Source organism: Heterocephalus glaber, unplaced genomic scaffold (genome assembly GCF_053883595.1).
Source record: "Heterocephalus glaber isolate CG9 unplaced genomic scaffold, H.glaber_assembly_v1.0 deba00000347, whole genome shotgun sequence".
In the NCBI taxonomy this organism is placed as follows: domain Eukaryota; kingdom Metazoa; phylum Chordata; class Mammalia; order Rodentia; family Bathyergidae; genus Heterocephalus; species Heterocephalus glaber.
Window position 1 is genome coordinate 47,945,470 of NW_028258143.1, and position 25,812 is coordinate 47,971,281.

Below are 25,812 nucleotides of genomic sequence, written 5' to 3' on the forward strand. Positions count from 1 at the left end.
CATACACTTTTCTATGGCATTTATTTCATCACTCCCTGTGCTATATTGAAATAAACCAAATGACTGCTCTTTAGATTTCAACTCTTTTGAGGACAGTAGCACCTGCACACAGTAGGGACAATGTTAATAACAACATCCATCTATCTAATAGGTTGCATTAAATATTTAAATGTATTTTTAATTTTCTTTAAACCCTAAAAATAATATTAATTTTTTTTGTATTAAATTTTTTTATTGGTACATTGTAGGTATACAACACAATTACATTTCTCATTGGGAATTGTACCTTTACATAATGCATCTTAGTTCTTATTTTTTCCCCATTCCTAGCCCTCCCTTCATCCCCTCCACCCTTCCCTATTTACAAAGACTTTATTTCCATTTTTTCCATTTCTCAGCATTTTTTTCCTTTCCCTTCTTTCCTTTCCCCTGCCCCTCCCACTACCCCTACCCCTTTGGACCTTTTCTTCCTATGTTACATTATCGATTATTCATTCTAATCATTGGTACATTTTAGGTATACAATATAATGACATTCATCATTGGAAATTTGCACCTTTACATAGTCTCTCTTGGTTCTTATTTTTCACCCTTGGCCAGCCCTCCCTTCAACCCCTCCAGTCCTCCCTATTTACAAAGATTTTGTTCCTATTTTTCCATTTTCTCATATTAATCCCATTCCCTTCTATCCTTTCCCCTAGCCCCCCCACTCCCTTCCCCTTTGCCCCTTTTCTTCCTATTTCACATTATCTATTATACATTCAGTCCTTATTTACACTTTCAGTTTCTCACACCAGAGAAACTATTTGGTATTTACACATGTGTGTCCTATTTATTTCACTTAAGAGTATTGCCTCAATGTGCATCCACTTAGCTATAAATGTCTCTAATTTCTCATTTTTTATGGATGAGTACTACTCCATTTTATTAAAAAACACATTTTCTTCATCCAGTCACCAGTTGATGGGCATTTGGGCTGTTTCCAAGTTTTAGCTATCACAAACTGTGCTGCTATGAACATGGGTGCACATATATCACTGTGGTATGATTCTTTTAATTCTTTGGGGAAGATACCCAGCAGTGGAATAGCGGGGTCAAATGGGACTTCCAGTACTAGTTCTTTGAGGTATCTCCATACTGATTTCCACAGTGGTTGCACCAGTCTACACTCCCACCAGCAGTGGAGCAGGGTTCCTCTTTCCCCACAGCCCCCCCAGCATTTGTTATTGGTTGATTTCATGATAGCAGCCATTCTTTCTGGAGTGAAGTGAAATCTCAGCATTGTTTTCACTTGCATCTCTCGAATGACCAGTGATGTTGAACATTTTTTCATGTATTTATTTGCTATTTCTACTTCTTTGTCTGAGAAATGTCTGTTCATTTCAGATGCCCATTTTTGGATTGGGTCTTTAAATTTGGGAGGTCTGATCTTTTTAAGTTCTTTATAGAGTCGAGATAGTAGACCTTTGTCTGAGGAAGAGCAGGTGAAGATTTTTTCCCACATTGTGGGTTGTCTCTTCCCACTGCTGGTGGTTTCTCTTGCTGTGCAGAAGCTTTTTAATAAGAAGAGATCCCATTTGTTGATTGTTTGTGCTAGTTCACGGGCAACTGAGGTTTTGTTCATATAATCTTTTCCTACACCGATGTCTTCAAGGGTTCTACCTAACCTCTGTTCCAACTGGTTCAGAGTTTCTATTTTAATATTTAGATCTTTAATCCATTTTGATTTTAGTTTAGTGCATGGTGAGAGATACAGGTCTAGTTTTAATCTTTGGCAAGTTGAAGCCCAGTTTTTCCAGCACCATTTATTAAAGAGGCTATCTTTCCTCCAGTGAGGGTGTTTGGCTCCTTTGTCAAAGATGAGATGGCTGAGTGTGTCTGGCGTTGTTTCTGCATCTTCTAATCTGTTCCACTGGTCCTCAAGTCTGTTTCTTTGCCAGTACCATGCTGTTTTTATCACAGTAGCTTTGTAGTATAGTTTTAAGCATTAATTATGCCAACTGGTATTGAGTGCTTTCCTGGTGTTTACTTCATTTAATTTTCACAAATCTGAAGTAAGAATACTTTTCAAATCTTAGAACTGAAGAAATTATTACACAGCATTGTTTGAGCGAGTTAATGGCAGAATTTGGACTCAAGACTGTCTGACTACATGATCTAGAGTTTTAACTCTTCACAATGCTGCCTACTGGTAAAAGTCTCTATGTTAGTCAGGTTTTTCCATCCCTGGCATACAATATCCAATCCCAACAGCCCAAAGGAGAAGAAGTTGGCTCATGGTTTCAGAGGATTCAGTTCATGGTCAGCTGACTCCATGGCAGAAACATCATGGCGAAAGAGCATGTGGAACAAAGCACGTCATCTGGGAAGCAGAGCATGGGAACAGTGCCAGAAAGGAAAGGCCCAGGGACCACATAAAGTACCCAAATTCACACATTCATGACCCACCAGACACACACAGAAGTATGCCTCACTACTCCCCAACACAGCTCTGAAGCCAAGCAAGTTGACACAACTAAGCTTAACCACCATGGTCTCATAACAAATGCTTTTCAAGGTTACTAACAAAATCTATAATCTTAGGAAATAAAAAATGTTTGTTGCTAAAAATTTTCATAAACATTCAACACTTAGAGATAGCCAAGTTATTTCTAGTTTAATCTGACTTTCTTTATATGAAATATTATTTCAAAATACTTCACAATTATGGAAACTATGATGAAAGAAAATCAAGATATTATCCTCAAAATCTAACATACCTAGAGCACAGCTCCATTCATACCGGGTAAATCCAGCCCACCAAGTCTCCATCAGGCCACTTTGACTAGATGCCCAGAAAGACTACTACTGTGAATCTCCAGAGAAAGATCCTCAGTACCTGGCAGTCAGGTCAAATTATTATTGGACTTGGCTCATCACAGATGATCAGGATTGCTGATTTCAACCTCAGGTGCTGAAGAGCTAGGGTAAGCATGTCCAACCTGCAGCCTACACACAACTTGCCCTCTTCTTTAAAAATATTATAATAGCAAAATTTTTTAAAAGGAAGTTTTGAAATTATATACATTAACTATAGTGTATATTTTATATATACCTCAAGACAATTCCTTTTTATTCAGTGGAGCCCAGGCAAAAGTTTGGAATGCTTTGTCTAAGGTATAGTGATATGGTTACTCATTCCAGTGTAAATTCTTAGATAAATCACCCAGAAGACTTCAACGAAACACAAAACTGCCTTGTATTGCCACCCTAAAGATTCCAAATCCCATATGTTCTCATCCTACAACCAGAAACTGACTTAGTGCTGCTTCGTGAACTTGACCCATAAAATACAGATTTCAACTCTTTATATTGTTTCTCTGAAATGTTAGTGGCTTGAAAATAAATTGTAGTTACAGATTGATGAGCCAAGTGGGGAACTTAGAATTGGCACTAGCCCCACGAGTATACTTTCAGGGACTTTAGGCAGCAGATCATTGCTGGTGACTTTGTTCTCTGACACCACAGTCAAGACATGTGAGGTTTCTAGGACAAGGCTCTATAGAACCAAGAACGCTGTCATCTGTCCAGTGGTCATATCTTTGCCATCTCTGAGAATGCTACATAGGGTAAACTTGGGAAGAGTAAGAAGTCTGTTAGACTAAACATCTAACACTACATAAACAGAGTACAGCAGTCTTTGAAAATGAATGATATGAGAGTACACAGTAGCATCCAAAAGTGCTGACGATGCCTTTTAAATGGGAAAAAAGCCCATGAAAATGTACAGACAACATGATGCCATATTTATAAGTGAAACTCTATGAAATACTAATAGAGAAAATATCTACATGTCCTTGTCAACAATGCTCATATCTGCTCATTGATAAGATTGTGGTTGATTTTTCCTTTTTATTTATTTATTTATTTATTTATTTATTGAACTTGCTTGTGTTCTCTAAATGTTTCACCTTGTACAGGTATCACTTTAGTAACACTAAAAATATCAAGTGCGGTAGTCTTAAAAGTTACTGTTAAAAAGATGAAAAATCAAAAGTAATAATATACTAGATTTACAAGTATTTTTAAACAGGTACTCAAAACAGATCATGTTTACTCCATAAAGTAGACAAAAGACTATAATCAGCCCCTCTCATTTTCTTAAACCTCATTTTTAAGAAACAAAAAGTGCAATTACAAAAAAAGTAATGATGGTCATTTACAATTTTAAGAGGAAAGTCACGGACCACGTCAACTGCCCAAACTGTGTTCCCAAGAAGCTTCTAAAAATGAAATTCTGTGGGCCATGTTATAGCTCTGTCTTGAGATCCTCACGAGAATAGATCATATTAAAGACTCTGAGCCACCCCACAGTAAATAAACCTGGTGAACTTTGTTTCACCCAATGATTCCACCCATTAGCATCTCACAACCCAAAGTAATAAGGCAGCACTTTGAAAAAACTTCTTCCAGACGCCCATGAATATATTACTGCTACTTGGCATTTACTTAGACGCTCAGTGCTCTGGCCCAAGTAGATGATAAATAATAATTCTTACTTCTGGCAGTTGTTCCAGAAACCATACCCGTGTGCTCCTCAGGGACCCAGAAGCACTGACACGTCTCTATTTGTCTTCTGGGAATGACATGTGCCCAGGGAACTGTGGAGCCCATTATTGCACTTGTGCACCATGCCTTGAAAACTCTGCAGTTATTAGAGGGCTGTTCTTTACCCCATTCCCATTACCCAAAAATGCAATTTATCTTCTGGAATCTGGCAGTAAATTGCCTCCATAAAGAATTTTCAAGCATATTAAAACTAACATAGCAGTAGCTCTAAAGATAACTTCTTGGAAGAGCAATTTCAACGGTTAAGTCATGTTGTCTCCAAACTTTTCAATGTAGATATTCTTATCAGTATATGATAAGAATGGATGGATGTGACATGAGGTGAAGCATCATGATAGGGGATTTCACAGAAGAACACAGCACAGGAGCTATTGTAAATAATGACTGTGGCTATGGTAACCCAAGGTGAAAAGCACTATTTGCATCACTTTATCACTCCTTAGAGGTGCAATTTACACATGTTACTGCTGTAGCTGGACAAGATGGATGCAATCACAAATGACCCAGCACAATAGCAAGTCAGATAATTCATAAGAAATCAGTTTAGAAAGACATGCAGGAAGGAATAATTCAGGGCTTTGACAGATGACAACCTGGGAAAAAGTGAAAGATTTCACCTCAGAAAAAGTTCAGATTCTATATTATATTTCTGAATTTCTCATATCCATGATGTGTGTGTTTATTTTCTTCCATTAGAAATATTTTCTAAAACATAGAAACTTTATGTTTTACCCAGAAAATCTAATGTAATCTAGAAACATTTTAAAGAGTTATGTGAGTTTGCAAATTAAATCAGAAGTAGAAATTTGCCTTGCATGACATAGTAAAAAAACCCTAGTATTTTTGTATATATCACATCTTTTAGGCTGTCTTTTGAGCACGTCTCATAAATACTTGCTCCAAAATATATTCTACTTATGTATACTGCCTCAGCTAAGGACTCATGTTGATGCTATTATTACATGAGAAATTGCTGTTTATGCTATCTGGAAGCCATTTACACAAATTATTTATTCGTCAACTACAGTATATCTTGCATTGTGCTATTATGCTAAAGCATAGTGATAAAGATAGACATAATAATAAGAGTGATAAAAATAGTGAGAAAGTCAGATGAAAATCTTTGCCTTTATAGAGGTTATAGTTTATCAAAGAGGTACAGCTAAAAGCAATTGAGAAAATTAGCCTATTGATTAAACCATCTTCTCGTATGACATGAGGAAACAATCAACCTAAAATACAATCAATGGTAAAGTTATGAAAGAATATTGATGAAGAAGCAATGAAAATATAATGCAGAAAAAATAGATTCATGAACAATAATCCCTTTTGCATTCTCAATTTTAATTATTTTCTACCATGAGCTCAATATTCTGCCATACTCAAAAGCTTTCTGTTCTTAAAACAAATCAAATAATTTAATACCTTTGTGTTTTGGAAGTGCTGTCATCTTCCCATTGAATATCTCTCCTCAATGGCCATTTTTGTCCTATTAAGCTTTTGCTATTCATTTTCAAAATTTGAGATGCAAGTCAAATTTTGTCTTTCCATTAATCATCCAATAATCACTGTCAAGATTTAACTATTTCAGTAGTAGCAGCATTTATATGATACCTCTAATTACCCTTTATTTCTTCTCACATAGATTATATATTTCCTAAAGGCAGGGAATATGTATTTTGCTTTGATTATTTAGTATAATGATAATAATTTTTAATAGAGGGATTGTCAAATATAATTAGGGAAAAAAGGCATACTGAAGCATAGTGGTCCATTTTCAGTACTAAAAAATTAAAATAAAGCACAAAGAATAAGTTTTCAGCATGTTTCCAGACTTTCCTATAGGCATATTTACTGGCATGTAATATCATAAATTAAAATGAGCACATAATTAAAAAAGAACCAAATGAATGTTCAGCAATTTTAAAAATATACCTACAGTCACCAATTTTTAAATAAAGACTGTGTGGTGATTTCATCATGAAGGAAAGAATACAAATTTCTGCCAACAGAGAAAACCAAATGTCATCAATGGCAAGATCACATGAGGGCCATAGGACTTCCAATCAAAAGACACATGCCATATGTTTTTAGAAAACATAACAAAATGGAATTTTTAAATAAAATGCTCAGCACACAGGTAATGGGGAAAAATAAGAACCAAGATACATCATGTACAGGTACAAGCATCCAATGATAAATGTAAATGTATTGTATACCTAAAATGTACCAATAAAAGAATTTAAGCAAAAAATAAATAAATAAATAAACAAATAAATAAATAAGGAAATAAAGGGCTTCTCCTCACATGGCAATACCAAGTAACATTTTCCAAATTGAATACAGCAGGGATTTATTTGTTTTAGTGTCATTTATGGTTCCCTCAAGCAATGGTAAAGTGACCAGAAGTTAATAAAGACAAAAATTAAACTCTCATTTCCATTTTAAAGTTTAGCATTTATCTCACAATCAGTCTAAAAATTAATTACCTTCATCTCTCTTTATATTTAATAAGTAAAGAGAATAAATGTGGTATAGAGTCCTTAGTTGCAAACATCAGAATCCACTTTATGAGGCTAAGGAGAGAGGAAGTCATGCAGAGGCCTTAGAGGGCTCATGTAGTCCCTGGGAAGGCAAGATCTCGACTATAAACAATGCAACCCCGAAAGTTCCTGGTCTTCTTTGGAGCTATTTTAATGGGCACATTTTGCTTCCACTGCTTCTATTCACAACAAGATGTTTGCATCTGAGGCTAAAACTCTACCTCTGCCATTTCAGTAAAACCTGACATCTCTGTCACTCTATGTGTCTTCTAGGAGGTTCAAATAGCCAGAAACCAGCTGCCACCTGTGTTACTCCTGCATCTGTGTCTTGCCCAGTGAGATCTGACTGATGGAAATTGGCTCATAGGACTTTAACCTGTTGTAAAAGAGCCTGGGAAGCTCAGCTGTAGACTTCAGCTTCTTTTCCAGTTGGCCCATTTCCAGGAAGAAAAGCTAAAGAGGGACTGGATTGGGAGATGGGTTAGATAAACTACTAAATCTTCCTGAAATGGAGAATTCTTAACCACAGTCACATGGCTAGTAAGTGTCAGAGCCTTCTAGTGTCAGATCTGATGATCTATCATCCCAAGATAAAATGGGTTCTCCATCATCATAGAGATGAGTAGCTCACCTGGCCTACAGAGTTTAATTAAAATATACCTTAAGAGCAAGTGTTTTCTTTTGATCTAAAATTGTACAAGTTCCAAGCACCATTATTGATTTAGTTTTCAAAATAGCTTTATATTGGTTAAGTGAACAGTTCATATTACGTTCCAAGTAAGTTCCATTAAAACCTTGACAGGCCTATGAAGAAAAAAGTTATGAAGTTATATTGTATACGGCTTTGTCTTAAATCTCTGTAAAATAATCATGCAATAGCCATTCTGAGTTATTTTTATATACATAGAATATTCATTATGCCTACAGAAATGCTATTCAGAAGCCTGAGTCTGTAGAGGTTTAATATGCTGAAGTTGTATTTGAAAAAAACTCCAATGCTATATCACTACTTGTAATAGTCATAATGACATCTCCTCTAACCTGTTTCCCTTGTTTTTTTTACAAGTGCAAGACTTTTTTACATAGGCATTATAAAGTGCAATTGAAAGCTTCTTGTGAAAACAATTAACTGGATGTGCCAAGTTTTATTTACTTTTTTGTTTGAGTGATAACTAAGTTAAAAAATTGCTTTTGCATCAATTAGTCAAGATGCATTGGCTGATTTTCTTCATAAAACACTTATAGGTAATCCTTTCTGATTTTGTCTTTGTTTATCATGTTTTACTAATAATGACAACATTTTACATCCATGTGGCACTATTCAGCTTCTAAAGTATTTTCAGTACACTATCTCATTTGATCCTTACAGTGGTCCTTTGCAAAGAAGAGCAAAGTATTATCACTCTCATTTTATAAATGAGGAAATAGAAGCATAGATTTGAATAGGCTTCAGAGTTAAAGACTAAAAATCTGAAAGTTGAATCCAGGTCTTCTGATGCTCTAAGATTAATTGCCTACAAAATAATTTCCACATTCTGCAGCTACATTAAATTATTTTGGGCTATTATAGATTCCAATAAATTGATGCTGTATAAAGGAGCATTTATATTATAAAATCAAAAGAAAATGAAAATGACAATCACAAATTCTGGGCTGGGGATGTAGCTCAGTGGCAGAGCACTTGGTTAGCATGTGTGAAACCCTGGATTCAATCCCCAACACCTCACAGAAAAACTCACCTATTCTCTTTCATATGTTATCAGTTGCCACGTAGGACTAACATCATTTGAAATATGACCCAAGATATTACCTCTCTGTCATGAGCTAACTAAGAAATAGCTCTCTAGACGTTATACACTTTAGATAGTAAATACACTAACATTTCTCTGGTTTCTAAAGATCCCTATTTATATCATCCCTCCCATAATGGCCCAATCGAATCCTCTTTTGCTATCACATAGCTCATCACTTTTAACATTCTCCCAGCTGCTGTTCATATTAGTCAGATGTCTTTCCTCTCATCCTTTTTCACATTTCTAATAATAAAAAAAAATACTGGCTTTTCCTTTCCCAGTTGAGAAGCTCCACCCAAGGCCCCTCACACTGCCAAGCTTCCAGGCACCTATGATTAAATGAGTGGCTCTGATTGTCTTTAAAAATGTGTGTTATATAAGGCATTCAAGACCCAATATCCATCACTGCAAAGAAACCCAAGCATTTATTTAAAATAATGAGATATCCTCATTTTCATTTTTCCCTGAGAGGATTGTAGTGATGTTAAAAATTTCTCTGAATTCTAAAACTAGGGCAATGCGTTGATTTGAAGAAAGCTATAATCTTCCCTTCTAATTTGAAGAGCATGTTCTCAGTGAAATAAAGTGTGGCTTTCAGAATAGCAAGGGCTCTGAGCCCACTCGAATATACCCTTGTTCTGACCACTCCCCTCTCAAACTGGCTCCATTCTTTCAAACAGGTCATACTGAACTAAAAAGAAAAAAAGGCTCAAATCATTTCTTCCAGATTTGGGAGAGAAATTATTTCAACTGCCAAGTTCTGATAAATATTACTTTGGGCTTTATGCCACTTCTTTGCTGCACATGATCTATAGAGCAAGTTCATTTATGGGTCTCTTCGAAGAGAATAGTAATTAAATATGTAAAAGGAACAAATTAGCTCTTTGTCTATCTGAGACAGAGGAGTCAAAATGCTTACCTCTAGGAGTATTCAGGGAGTTCAACTTGCAGAGGGTGGTCCCTTTAGCAGCCAAGGAGGCTTGCTTGAAAGAAAGGCTGGAAGAGTGAGCCAGCCTTGGTGACTTGGAGACATAATAAGTTAGCAAGTTGGATAACATGATGGTTTCTGCAATTCTTCCTTCAAGGACCATTATCTAGTGTTAACTGTGTTTTATTTCTTCCTCTCCTGTACTTATTTACAACATAATTGCAAGAGTGAGAAAAGGGGAGGGAGCTGGGGACCAAGATAACCATATGCCAAATTGATGCAGCTGACTAGAAGCGCCTGCCCTTGGGTTCATTTATCAATTAGGTCTGTTTCAGTCTGAGCTCCTGGATTTCCCCATAGAATGAAGAGTCTTTACTTTCACTCATACACCTGCTCTGAAGAAAGTCATTTGAGATCAAAACACTTTTCTGAAAGGAAAAGGTCTCTATTACCCTACTCAGTATGATGGCATAATACACACTAGCACCTCACACATTCGAAAGCATTTCGTGGACACAAACAGTACTTTCTCCCTGCCTGCCTTCCTTCCCCTCCTCTTTCCTCCCTTTCTTCTTTCTACCTTCCTTCCCTCCTTCCATCCATCCTTCCTTTCCTTCTCTCTTTCTCTTGTCTGTTTTCCTGGCTCACCTCTCCTTTAACTAACAATGGGTTTATTTTGTTGTTACCTGCTTTATCTTCACATTTGTAAAATTATTTTGATGACTCCTATTTTTAAATCACTTTCACAGTCCCACATATTCTGTGAATATTCAAAATTGACTCTCAATGACAGAAATACAGGTAGTTTGAGATGAGACAGGAGAATTGTCCTTATTCTCCAGAAACCAAGTCAGTATCTTAGGAGCTAATGGTTTGGAAAATGTGCCATTGTCTGGCTAATCCTTCTCAGCTAGTATGAATTTTTAAAGGAGTCAGAGGAAAGAGAAGGTGGCAAAAGAAAAAGACTGCTGAAAACTGTGACATACTCTTCACATGGTCTTAAAATGAACAACTTTTTCTATCTTTTTTCTTTGTTTTAAACTAAAAATAAGTCAAATGTGTTCCTCTTCACAGTTCTGTTTCATTCTTCTCTGAATGCTAATTATAAATGTTTTGCCCTTTGAAAGTTGGTTTATGGAAAAGGATTTACTTGCTCATACACCAGCTCAAATCAGGAAAATGAAAGCAAAGCAGAGAACTCTGGGGAGCAAAGTATTTCATTTTGCTGCTACCCAGCAAAGCAGATAGTATAGGTTGGATTATGTCCCGCAAAAAAAACACATGGAAGTTTTACATCAATACCTTGGAATGAGACTTTGGGAATCAGGTCTTTACAGAGACAGTCAAGTTAAAATGAGGTTATTAAGATGGACCCTGATTCCATATGGCTAGCGTCCTTATAAAAAGGAAACTTTGGGCACAAAAGATGCACAGAGAAAATACCACACTCAGATAAAAGCAGAGATCAGGATGGCACATCTACAAACCAAGGAGTGCCCAAGGTTGCCAGAAGGTAGGATGGAGACAGCAGATTCTACAGCTCTCAGCAGGAACCACCCTGCCAAAATATCACAACTCTAGCCTTCAGAATTCTGAAACAACAACTTAATTTGTTAAGCTACACGGTTTCTATCACTTTTAGTATCCCTAGCAAAATAATATTGTTACTGTTTCTGCATTTGTGTATCATCTTACTATTTATATTTTACCTTCCTTTCCTAGAACATAAGCTCCCATGTTTCCCAGCTCAGTGCCTGACACCTAGCCCATGTTCAGTCCTTCTTTGATGAATGAATAGAGTACCTTTGAAAAGACAAGGAAAGTCAAAACCTAACAGGTATTCTAAGAGAAACCAGAGGGTGGAAGCAGTCATTTGGTAAAGTCCCTACAACTATGCCCATGAGTGAAGGCAATGGAAACAATTTCCAAGCAGACTCAGTTTAAGTGGCAACCAAGATAGAGGAAATCAGTGTTGACTTGAAGCTGCCTGTATTAGTTAGTGTTTATTTTGAAAGACACAGAACCAAATATTAGAAAGAGATTTATTATAAGAGATCAGCTCATGAGATTATGCAGGCTGAGAAGCTCTATGATCTGCTGTTGCACTCAAGAAAGCTGGTGGTGCTGTTCCAATCCAAACTCAAAGACCTGAGGGTCAGGAGGGTCAATATTATAAATCCCAGTCTGAGTCCTGGGGTGTCCAAGGGCAGCTGATGGATATCTCCACTCAAGTGGGAAACCAAATTGGACTTTCTTCTGCTTTTTTCATTCCATTCAAGTTCTGAATAGATTGAATGTTGTCCACTGCACTGGTGAGGGAGACCTCCTTTACCCAGCCTAACAATTCAGATACTAATCTCATCCAGAAAACTCTCACAAACACATAGAAAAATAATGTTTTCTTAGCTGTCTGGGCATCCCTTAGCTCAGTGAAGTTGATAACATAAAATCACCCATCTCACTGCCTATACATGAGGGAGAAAAGTACCCAACCATGCACAGTTCACAAGAGACACTACCCACCTGTTCCTAGGCCTTATCTCTAGGCCTAGACCAAAGGAGAATTTTAGTAAGATGGGGGGGTAAACAAACAAATTTTTCAAAATAACAGACAAACAACCACGCAGTTTCCAAGGGAAACATGTGTTTTTAAATTGAAAATTCTGCCCCATTAACTTCCTGAAAGGTGAAGGTAGATATTTACTGGACAGCTCCTTGAATAAGGTAATCTTCAATATAGTAAGGCCCCTGAGGGAAAAAAATCTTTCAAGTGTCCTATTGAACGTTCCTATTTGGAGGGATTTGTATTTAATGGATGACAAGTTAATGTGTCATCAGTGTCTTGTGGTTATGGTAAAGCTGCTAAAAGGAATGACAAATTTTATATGTGTAACTTTCTATTTCACTGATACATTAACTTGTCTGTTAAACAGGATTTTTTTTTTTAAATCTTGAAAAACTGAAAGAATCTGCCAGAGGATGCCGGTTGGTGACACTCAGTGTATTACTTAGAACTTCTTGGGTGACTTTTTGGGGAGTTTGCTTTTGCTTTCCAGTGGGCTTTGGCTTTAAGAAAGAGATTTCTCTAGCAGGAAAATCTGTATTGTATACTCACTAACCAAAACACTGACAGCAACGTTACTTATTTAGAAGAATTGATCGATCTAAGTGCTCAGGACTCAGTACCATGAACTAATGAACTATCATAACCCTCTTGTCCCCATTATGTCCTGCCCTTTGCATCCTAACACTATCCGCCTGTACAGAAGAACCCTTTCCCTAGAAACATCAACTGGCAGTGGGTGTTAATACCACTAAGGTATTTGGAGATAAAACAGATGTTATTTTGCTCTTATTTTATATCTAAGGATACTGAAACAGAGAAAATCCAAATCACAAGATAGGAATTCTTGGAGTAAACCAGAGTATGTTAGCTTATTACCAAAAATTTCATCCAACATATGAAATCAATCTTTAGAGTTCAATGTATCATGTAACTCTTTCCTGTCTTTAGTTATATTATACTTCCTCCTCAAAGATATATTTTTCTCTTTGCTTGACTACCTGAGAAATTTGTTTTGTTATCAACAAAAAAGGTTATTTTTTAGTATCTGGGCAGTAAATCCACATTATCCTTGACCATTCTTCAGATTTTATGCTTGCTCCTTTTCAGATTCTCTATTTTTTTAACAGAGGATTTAGTAAATACTAACTTGCATTTAGCATTGACTAAGGAGTAATGCTATGCCTATTTCTATTCTCATGTCTGAAGAAAACAGGAAAATAGGTGAATAGAAACATATTCTTCCAGTGTGTGTGTATATGCTTCAGAACTTCAGAGAAAGGGACCTACAAAATATTTTTAAAATTCTTCAACCATTACAGCTACCCACCCCACTTCCAGCATCTTCAAGCTTCAATATGCTTTGTGCAAATCATCATTTTTATGATAAAGAATCCCTATAGAATTCGTATAGTGCAGTGTGTAGCAAGCTAGTATAAGGTAGAAAAAAATGAAAACAATGGACACACATTCAGGAAAATAAATAGATGGGTAACTGAGAGTATAGAAGCTGAGATGCTCCTTCCATGGACTAGGGTGATTCTCTCATCCAAGATGGCCTTTATTGTCCCAACAGGCTTGAGAAAGCTGGGAAGTGACCATTTACCTGGTCACCTAATAGCTGCACGACCTTGAACAAGGTACTAATATATCTGATCTCATCTTTAAAATGAAGAAAACTGTACCTCTCAGATAGCACCATAAAGAATGGAGCGCTATAAACTAGAAAAGCATAGAATAAGCACATGCCACAGTGCCTGATCTACTCTATGCCTTTTAAAATAAGGCCTAACAATAATAGCAACAAGAAGCATCATGTTAATTCATTGTCCAGGGAAGAATGTTCATTTTTCTGTGAAAAAAGTTTACAAATATATAAAGTTTCCTCATACTTTCACTTATTTTTCCTTTTTTTTTTCTTGCTCTTTTCAAATCTTCCAAGTACCTATATCCATGTAGTGCCCTCCCCTAGAAAATCTCACAGAAAGTTGTCAGATAAAACAAAGTCTCACTTACTCCTCCAGTTCATGGAGCTATGGGAAAAAAGCTTTGATACAGAAGGATGAATTGCTATTGAAATCAGTGCGCAAGACTTGGTGATGATAAAATCTTCCTTTGCATCCTTTAGGTGGTGTAGGCCGTTATTCCGTCCTCAGTTGTTTCTGGATGCTTCCTCCCATCCGACCCTAGCGAGCTCCATAGCCCGGCGTCTCACCACTCCCCTCCCCTCGTCACACGGTCCTCTGCCTTTGCCCAACCCTCCCAGTTCTGGAGTTCACCCTGCTCTCTCTCATAGGAGGCCTTTGCCTCCAATGCCCAACCCCCGCCCTGAAAATTCCTAGTTGCCTATGAAGACTCAGCTTAGCTCACCCGGCCTGAACTTTCCACTCCACCCTCCCCAGGGCTCCCTCATTGCTGAATTCAAGATAGAGCAGAGCGTGGGGTCCAAACTGCAGTTTATGAGAATGGTGGTCGCTCAAACTGCTCTGCGTGGTCCACAGGACTATACCTTGTCCAGCACATTCTGTCCTCCACTCCACTTCACCTGTGTATCCCAGTACCCTCAGGATGAAATTTCTTTAATCATTTACTTGAACTCTAAACAGAGAGTTCCTTGAGGCAGGACAATGGGTTCCATTGCTCTTTTCCCAACACCACACACATAGTAGCCCTTCAATAAATATTTGATTTATTGGTTGATTGACAGACAAGTGAATTCACAAATGAATAAATAAATTTAAGATTTAGCCGAGGCCTGACTATAGAAATGGAGGAAAGTAATGCCTCTGTAAGGACAGGAAAGGGACAGTGAAAAGGAGATCAAAATATGAAGTAGAGGGCCAGGGATTTAGCTCAGTGATTCCGCCACCTGGCTTGCAAGTCCAAGGTCCTGAGTTCAATTTCCAGTACCAAAACAAAACAAACAAACAAACAAAATATATATATATGTGTGTATATATATATGTATATATATTAGAATTCTCCATTTTTGTTATGAAAAATTATTTTTTCATAGAATGGCTTTTATGTTTTCTTTATTAACATCTACTTGCATTACATTAAAATAAAAATTAAATTTTTAAAAAATATATAAAACAGAACAATCCTCCTTTAATAGCCCAATTGATGTCTCCTGAAGATGACTTGACAAGAGCCTGCCTTAGGTGAGACTATTTCAGAGTCCTCTGAGATCTTAACAATAGGTGGCTCACAATTTAGTAGGAAAGTATGAAAGGCAACAAAAGCAGTAAGATGATGGGCAGGGAATTTAGCTCAGTGGTTCCGGTTCCTGCCTCGCAACCTCAAGGTCCCAAGTCTGATCCCCGGTACCAATACAAAAGCAGTAAGATGATAGAAGTAGGCTTTTAAGAATTAGACACATAGCCAAGACAAAGTAGAGAAGAAAGCTTATTTCCTACTACAATCTGTGGCTTACTCACAACTCTGGAATTCAAATGGAATCAAAGTTTGTGTTGACCTAGATTGAGAAGCCCTTTTCTAAATTCTCTACTACTCTCTTTCTTTTTCTTATAGTCTGAAGTTTCAAAGTATCCTTCTTTGCTTGAAGCCATTCATCATGTCCTTTTTTTATCAGCTTTAATGTACCTTACAGCAGAATTTCCTCCAGGAGGGCAAGAATCCTGCATCATATACTTAGAGGGTGCTTACTATGGGCTGGATGAAGGCCTGACAATCCCTACGGTCATGTTGCTTGAAGCCACTCTAATATTCCCTTAGAACCATAAGCACGCTGAGTTATTGCCAACCTCATAAGGATTACACATCCACTGTTAGCTTTAGCTCAGGTAACAGTATGTGTTTTGTCTCTGCTATTGCCCATCATGTCTTTTCATTTTCCTGTGATGTGCTTATAAACATGATTCCCAATCTATAAGCCCAGTTTAATTAATTCAACACAGCCCCTGTACATTTAAGCATGCAATTTTCTTTAAACCAGATTTTGTTAAAATTGCTATCATCTACTACCTCTGCCTTCCAGGACTACTACTTTCTACTCTAACTAGGAATAAAACACAATTATTTACATGAATGGACTTTATGACCTGATATAAATATATACATATGTATTTGGTACATGTTTGCAGTACATAATGGTTACGTTTATCACAGGGAGTTGGTATGCATACATTACACATTGTGCACACCACTTAGACCAACTCCAAGATGAACACCACCAACTATGTGAAAGGTGTGTGTATGACAGTTTCCAAGGATGAGGGATAAGACACCCTCTGCACAAAGCTTCAGAGAAAGCAGGATTATGAAATAAGAGCAGTGGGAACCAAAGTAAGGAAAAAGTGAGGAGGAGTTGGGAGTTCCTTCTAAGTCTGAGCCAAGAGAGATACAATATTAGCAGATATTTTCCTGTGGTGATCCATACAATCTCAAATATAGAGCTAGAGAAAGCAAAGAGAGATTGAGAATTGAGTCCTTCATCAGAGTCAAGCAAACAAAACTCAAAGTTGAAAAAATAGAAAAAAGATCTGAGGCCATGTGTAAGACGTTAGTGCCAGAAAACATCGAACTAAAAGGATGTGCTTTTGTGAAGAAGAGAATGCTTTTTGAAAAATTACTAATGCTCATTTTATTTCATATTCCTCTAGAGTTTACAGTCAATATATTTACTGGGTAGAAATGTACATAACTTTTGTCAAGGGGAGAAGAAGAGGGAAGGTGCTTATGTCAGGAAGTTTTCAGGATTTATGGAAATGAATGGTTGTGCTTATGTTAACCATCCTGGGTAATTCTTATACCCCTGTTGTGTTTATTTGAGGATATAAAAATGACTAAATAAATCTGAAAAAAAACTGTACTTTATTGATTTTACAGAGTTAAGAGGAAGATTTATGAGGCCTGGAGCCTTCCATCAGGTGTGGAAGAAAGTAAAGTGAATGCAGCAACGCCAGGCTGGCACTGAGGCCCACAGACAATCCCCCGCTCACTCTGCAGAACATTGAGATTTATTAGTAATATGCTGCTCTCGCAAAATGAAAAGAAAGTAGTGCCAAGAAGGCATATTCTTCAATATTTGGAGTAGGAGTTGCCCTCAAGACAATGGCTTCAAAGGTCTCCTGCTTATATGTGTTGACTGTTGTGTGCTGGGCCAGTGCTCTCTGGTATCTGAGTATAACTCGTCCCACTTCATCCTACACTGGCTCTAAGCCATTCAGCCACCTAACGGTTGCAAGGAAAAACTTCACCTTTGGCAACATAAGAACTCGACCTATAAACCCACATTCTTTTGAATTTCTTATAAATGAGCCCAACAAATGTGAGAAAAACATTCCTTTCCTTGTTATCCTCATCAGCACCACCCACAAGGAATTTGATGCCCGCCAGGCTATCCGGGAGACATGGGGGGATGAGAACAACTTTGAAGGGATCAAGATAGCCACTCTCTTCCTCCTGGGCAAGAACGCAGATCCTGTGCTGAATCAGATGGTTGAGCAAGAGAGCCAGATCTTCCACGACATCATTGTGGAGGACTTCATCGACTCCTACCACAACCTCACCCTCAAAACATTAATGGGGATGAGATGGGTGGCCACTTTTTGTTCAAAAGCCAAGTATGTCATGAAAACGGACAGTGACATTTTTGTAAACATGGACAACCTTATTTATAAACTCCTGAAACCCTCCACCAAGCCAAGAAGGAGGTATTTTACTGGCTATGTCATCAATGGGGGGCCTATCCGGGATGTTCGCAGTAAGTGGTACATGCCCAGGGATTTGTACCCTGACAGCAACTACCCACCTTTCTGTTCAGGCACTGGCTATATCTTCTCAGCCGATGTGGCTGAACTCATTTATAAGACCTCACTCCACACAAGGCTGCTTCACCTTGAAGATGTATACGTAGGACTCTGTCTTCGAAAGCTAGGCATACATCCTTTTCAGAACAGTGGCTTCAATCACTGGAAAATGGCCTATAGTTTGTGTAGGTATCGCCGTGTTATCACTGTGCACCAGATCTCTCCAGAAGAGATGCACAGAATCTGGAATGACATGTCAAGCAAGAAACATCTCAGATGCTAGAATTTTTACCAGTGTAAATATGTTTCTTTTCTTTTTTAAGAAATAGAGCCTAAGGTGGTATTTTACAGGTGTCACCGGGGGAAATGAACTGATGAAGGGGTTTTGTAAAGATTTTACTTTCTGCTCCTAGTTCCTTTCTTGGATTACCAATTTACAAAAGCCAGGCTCTGGTCATACAAACAACAGTGAATTAGAAGGGCCAGATTTCATTCTCAGCTCCTAAGACATTGTCATGTATCTCGCAAAGGGACTTCCAAACAGCTCCTAGGATTTGTGCACTGTGCATCTAAGATAAAAATCTAGTTCTGGGAAACTGAAACTCACAGTAATGTCTTCATATCATCTCTGCAAAAAATAAATAAATAAGTAAACAACTTTTTCAAAAACAATTCAGAAATGATGCACAGCCAGAAAGACACACTGGATGTGATGATCAATACTGTATGTGTTATTGCTACATTGAATTTTTACATATATTGCCATGTAATGTGTACAGTATTTGTAATTCCAATGAGAAGGAAACAGTACTAGCAGGGGTGCTGCAGAGAATAGATGGGAATTTAAACTTGAGAATCAAATATTCTGTATGTTTGAAAGATAACTCTGCTTGCTCATCCAAGGATTAAACCTGGTCAGTAGGTGAAATGTACATAAAATACTAAAATAAAGTAATTTTTTTTTACTCTTTCAAAACAAACATTACATTACATGGTGCCTCCAAGGAGATTTTGCCAAATGTAGTAATCTCACTTGCTTCCCTCCATATAACACCAAGTGAATTTCACAGTTTCTGGATCAGGCAGGCACCTGTCTCCATAAGTAAACAAGTTGGCAGGAGGCCAGAGAACACTAAATCATATTAAGAGAATATAAAGTTATATATATATTATAACTAACATAAGTTTAGCAATAGTATAATATGCCCCTCCCACACATTTGCAAAGCATGTGAGAAAATCATTCTGGGGTATCAGTATTTCTGAAAAACTTTGGTCCTCCTGTTGATAGATGGAATATTGTTTAACATCTGAAACACCCAAGCACCTTTAGAAATATAGCTATATGAGGGCTTCTGGGTGGCCTGTGACTAAAGTTCCTGGGAAGGAAGGATGAGGAAGACTGGATTCAGATCCTATTAATGCTACCAAACTTATTGGACCACGTGAGCAGGCCACTCAAATCTTCTGTATTTCAATATGCTCACTTATAAAATGGCTGTAAAAAAAACCTACCTCACAGGTGCTGTGAGAGCAAATCACATTTGCTAAGTATTTTGAGATCCTTAGTATATAAGGTGCTACATAATGCGATGCATCATGCATTATGTTAAATGCTAAAATGATTATGATAATTATAATGATGGTCATGAGTAGTAATAAAAATTATCTTAACATAAAATATACCAAAATAAAGATCAGCTATGAGCTATCAGTATACATAATTCTGCCAAGATGTTGATATTTCCTTGGGTATAAGTTAGTTGTTTGGGGAACTTCCATTTCTCTGCCATTTTTTCTGCGTTCAATGAGTAAATTATTACTTCTGTGTGTTGCCTTGATATCCCAAGGTGCTGAAAGAAAGCCAGCTGCCTTCCTTTGGGGAAGAGCTTTGTAAAAATGCATGAAGACAACTTATATCTCAGGAAACATTTGACCTGAGTTCTCTTTAAGAACTTTTAGGACAGGTAGAGAGAGTCCATCTCTATTAGAAGAAGTCTAGGCACTCAGCAAATCTGCACATTACACACCCACCATTCTTTAGAAAACATTGTTCCCATTCAATGAAATCCCCACAGCTGAAAAAGTACACCTAGTTGTTTATTATTTTTTAACCTAATCTTTGGAAGCTCCCACAGAAGTTGATATCAAACAGGTAGACATTAAATGGATGTCATGGCCTATTTCTTGAAAAGACTGGAAATCTCATCCCTAGTCCAAAGTACCCAATATGAGACAGGAGTTCCTGTCCCTTAATGGATCTTCCTTCATCTTATGGTCAGCGGGACTGATGATTTTGATGACAGAACACTGTTAGGTAGCCTGGGGAGAGATGGCACAGAACAAGGTGAGCCACATCCCGATCCCTACCTTGTAACCTCAACTGCTGTGAGTTCCAATCGCTGGGAAAGTCTCATGACTTCATAGTTGGTTTGCCTCCCCACTGGGCAGCGGAATCAAGTCTCTGTCTCATACTACTGCCTTGCATCTACCCTATGCTCAGTCAAGTCACCTTTAGTGTCAAGTAACTGCACATTGTAAACATCGCATATGTACATCTGAATTGTTTTATATGTGTTGATATAGAGTCTGAATAGACCCCTAATCTTGAAAAGGAGCAAAAATCAGAAAATCATGTCTTAAAGAACTCTTTCCTAACTTTTTTTGCTAGATAATGCCCATGTGACAAATATGTAAATATTCATCAAAGACCACATGTATATATTTTAAAGTTCTTTTTTCTTCTCCCCAGTTGTATGTACAGCTAGAATTTGCTTGCTATGTAATATTTTCTTCTGCATGAAACTTGGTAAGGCAAGGCCATTTGTCCAATATTTCAATACCCTTAAGCATGTTTACCCTTTGCTTTGTGAATGTTCAAAAAGTGTTTAAATGATCAAGGAAAAGTTTTAACTTTCTACTTTTGTTAATTTTACAACACGAAACTGACCAAATTATTTCTGCAATATTTGTTAAGTCATTATTATCATTTTTGACATAAAATAGTGTCTCATTATAAAAGGCAGTATTCTGGGGCTGGGAAGGTAGCCCAGTGGTAGAGTAGCTTGTCTAGCACGTGCAAGGCCCTGGGATCCATTCCCAGCAGTGCAGAAAAATTAAAATTAAAATGATGGTGTTCTACCAGGAGTCATTCGGATGATTTTTACAGGAACTCCATAACTTCTCCCCTATGTTCATAATGCACTGGAAAACAATGCCTATCAATAGTGTTTATATTCTTAATGTTTCTTTTAAAATTCATTTTGGCTAAAAACATTTTATCTTTTGTAGCTAGTTTGTGTGGCTTTGTGTCTTCTTATATTGGAGCAGTTTCAATACACCATAGTATACTTTTAAATAACCAGAATCAAAATGAAGATGATTTTTAATTTGAACTAAATTCAGAAGAACAAACCACTTAGGTGATACGGGGGAAACAAACTCTTTACAGAGAAACCAAGGAAGGAGTTTTTCAATCAAATTTCTTCTACCGAAAGACAGTGAATATTTATGTACAGTGTCTGGGATTCATTTTCTACCTTTCCTAATATGTGGGTTCATTGGGGGAATTGATTATGTCATTTCTTCTGTAAAGCTGAAGATGGTTTTTATAAGCAACAAAGTGACTTGTGAATGAAAGATGTAATTTACTAGAAACACTTGTTGATCATTGACATTTAGGTATATCATTATATATGAATGATTGTATTTATGTATTTATTTGTTCAAAATTGTACATACCGTTTCACCACAAGTAATTGTCTGTAAAAGTGCACCCTCTGGGGTTTGTAGTACTACTTAGGGTTACTTGGGTTGCCAATCAAGCTGCTAATCAGAATACTATTTTTTTGTATCAATGTTTAAAACTAAAAATGATAAATAGATGCTGACGATGTCTTCACATTCAGTTTCTTCACTTTCCTCTTGAAATGTAAACTGTTGATTGAAAGCACGATGCAAATGTACAGGCCCATCTGTCATGAGGAAGATTACGGTTCCATAAAGCTGATTTTTTAAACCATTGGGACAAATAAACAGAAGAACATATTTGATTTCGTTGCTTTTTTAAATAAATCTCTCTGAAGAGATGGGATTGTTAAACTTGGTCAGTGGCTGACATTTATCAAAATCTTCTCCATGACTTCATTGTAGTGGTTCAAGCCATTCAGAGTTGAACAACTGAACTGCCAGCAGGGAGACTGTTTGGACCAGTAAGTAGACATTGGGTTACTTTTGGAATTAGGAAACTGGTTATTCATTTGACCCTTCTTTACTTGAAGGAAGTGTTTTAACTAGACTCTGCATTAAATCATATGGGTCAAACTTGCCAAAAAATTCTAAGCCCAGGAAGACATTATGTTGCTAATATGATTGGTGAATTAGGGCATGTTAAATCTAAGACAGAGACACCATTCTTCTGTTTTACCCATATATATCCTTTGCAATATTGTATATAAGTTTAACTGAATTGGAAAAGAGCTATTTAGGCATTCTTTAACACAGACAAATAGATGCTGATTGCCGATCCCTAACTCTGTAAGCAAGTCACTAAGAGCTACTTGAGAACCAAAAAAGGAATTCATTATAAGTCTTGATCTAGCTAAGCAGTTATTAATTTTCTAAGGGAAATTTAACTTTGGGTTTACTCCTCCTCTACTTTGGAGTTCAAAAGGTAAAGTCTATCAGGTAAGCTGAAATATGTGAGTGAACAATAAAAGCACAAAACATGCATATTGCTATTCCATGTCACTTTTTCAAAGGACTGACATCAAGAACAATGTACTAAAACTATGGTTCCCTAACTACTAACATCATCTTTATCCAGGGACCTTTTAGAAATGCAAATTATCGGACCCTCTACAAACTGGAGGGTGTAGCTCAGCAGTGTTTAAACGCTGTCAGTGATTCCCACGCAGGCGGAAATTGAGGCTTGGCTGGAGCAGAGACTGCCAAACTAGTGTGTGATTACAGCCAGCCTGCTGCCCACCAGCTGAGAACCATTTTACAATGAACATTTGCATAGTAGACCCTAACACTGAACCTCAACTGGGTGAAACATTGGCCCAATAATAAGAATTCCATTCTTTTTGTTATGTAGCTACATATTGCAAGAGAAAAAAAATGTACTCAATTATTATTGCACTATATTTTGGATTCCACCAATACAAAAACCATAGAAGTGTGTTTGCCCTGTTGTTATTTAAATATTTTCATATATCTAAAATTTTGCCTCTTAACTTGCAAAGCTTAAAATATTTATTATATGGCAATTTATTAAAAAGCGCTTACCAACCTCCAACCTAGAGAAATAAGGAAGCGTCTGCAAAAGGCATTAACACCCAAAATCTTTCCAACTCTTGAGTGAGAGTTCTCATCAATAAAGCATGCTAGAATCATCTCTTTATGCAGCTAGGGAAATGACAATGCCATCCTGATCATGAATTATATTAGAAACAAGCAGCTGCATATATTTTTAAATATTTTCCCTTTTCTCTCTCGGGGTGATGTTTTCGAACTGTAAAAGCTTGACTTTAATCGTAACAATTACCCATGGTTTAATTAATATATTGCTTAAAGATGCATTGGTATCAGACCTAAGAGGGTGGGTTTCATATAGCTTGATTATCATAATTACAAGCATTCTATTTTCTCATTTACTTAATTGATTGTCATAGATTTCCAGATGAATTCACACTGCTGGAAGAGAATTGAATACATTTCTAAGAGGAAAAAAAAAAAAACAGAAAGAGGGCTATTTAGAAAAGTAATGTGTCCCGGCATATAATCCATGTCAGCATGAAAAATTGCCTTTGATAATATCTCCTTACCTCTTTGCTGGCTTAAATGGGCATTTTTGTGAAATGAAAAAGAAATGAATGAAAAAGTATTATTGATTCAACCACATCTGTAATAACACTGGCTCCACTGTCTCTTCAGCTGAAGTTGCCCTGCACTCAAGAAAAATTTTCCATTTAGTTTTTCTTATAGAATCTATTAGTTTGGTACATTATGTCGACTATTTGTTATGCCTCTTGCAATGACCTCAGTCCTCACCTGGAGGGAGCATGGCATAAGAAGTGATTTATTCTCTTTCTGAGGTTTATTCCAGAGCATTTACTCAGCAGTGGCTGCCTGATATAGCAAGCTGAGCAGAGTTATGTGGGGGTACAGGGGGTGTGAAGAAGACTATTTTTCAACAAAAGCAAAGATGACCTCAGCTAGCAGGAGGTGAGGAAAAAACACCAGAGAAATTTCTCCTATCGCAAAGGCTTAAATCTTCAGTCCAGTCCTCTGTGTTATTATTGTTTAACCCTAATAACAGCCCCCACCAAACAGATTCTGCTGTTATTTCCAAATGACAGATTAGAAAACAGGGTACAAAAAATATTGTAATTTACAGGGTAAATTCATACCCTCTGGCTCTAAAGGCCATGTTCTTAACCAATTCAATATGTTGCCTTTCAAAACTAAGAAATATACCCCACCACCACCACCACCACCATACTGTTCAGGCCCCAATTCCTGTGGAATTCAGTGTCACTATTTTAAATTGTTTTTCAGATTGAAATTTTTACCGCTATTTTAAAACTTGAGTTGTAATGTACACACTTCAAAATTTATCCATATCATGTGTACACATCTATGAGTTTTGACAAATGCATACACATGGGTAACCACCACCATAATCAAGATACAGAGCTCTATCAAGCCCCAAAACATGCTCGTGCCTCTTCACAATCTGTCCTCTCCTCCAGCCACTTGCAATTCCTGATCTCTTTCCAAACTTCTGTTTTACATGAGATTTGCATGTTACACAGTGGTCATCATATCTAATTTTTAATGTAATGTTCCACAGATAATCCAGTATAACACCTTCGTGCTGAAAAAGGGAAAAATTAGAAAGGAACAGAATGGAAAAAGGAAAAAAAAGCAACTTAAAATAGTTAAACAACATGTAAGTACAGGTAAAAGATTCAGGTATGTTGAAATAAACCCACCACTGATTTGATACTATCAATGTCTAGTGAATAATAATAAGGTACAAGTCACAAATCCCATTCCCTCAGTTTGTCCTAGCTTACTAGAAGATTTAATAGAGCTTCTGTCCTTCAGAACTCCCATATACATTTTGGTAGAGAGAACAGTCTGTAAGTTCAATTATATTTGTTTCCTCTTGGAAGCCAACAGTCCTCTGGAGAGGCATCCATCACCGGCTACCTCATTAAAAAAAAACCAAGCCCTGTCTGTACGCTGCGTTTGTCTCCACACCTGTGTCAAACCACCCTTAGATGAGTTCTTCTATACCTGCTTGTGCGTCCTTTGGTTTCTAAAACATATGCTAGTTCACATCTCCATTAGGAAAAGACAACTTTGCAGCTTTGCGATTCTCTAAAAATATCATTGACAGAGGATCTGAGTTAACTTGGAAAGCGTGCCATTTACAACAAGATGTCCCTCTACCTGAATGGGAGAGCAAGCCATAAGTAGCTCAGTGTGAGAACAAAACATGATATCAGAGGAAAAGGGCCACCCACAATCTATACCACACTTTCTAGGTTGCCATGTGCCTTTTAAATACATGAGAGTCTTGTTAAAACACTGAG

At 37.1% G+C, this 25,812-nt stretch overlaps 1 protein-coding gene across 1 annotated transcript in view; it reads left to right on the forward strand.

Annotated features, from left to right (window-relative positions):
• The window catches only part of B3galt1 (beta-1,3-galactosyltransferase 1), a 344,119-nt gene extending 321,864 nt beyond the window's left edge, over positions 1 to 22,255 (forward strand). The window contains exon 2 of the mRNA XM_004857608.3: positions 17,287 to 22,255. Coding sequence (XP_004857665.1) covers positions 17,512 to 18,492 — 981 coding nt within the window. The 5' untranslated portion in view covers positions 17,287 to 17,511 and the 3' untranslated portion in view covers positions 18,493 to 22,255. The remainder of the gene's footprint in view (positions 1 to 17,286) is intronic.
• The last annotated feature ends 3,557 nt before the right edge of the window (positions 22,256 to 25,812 follow it).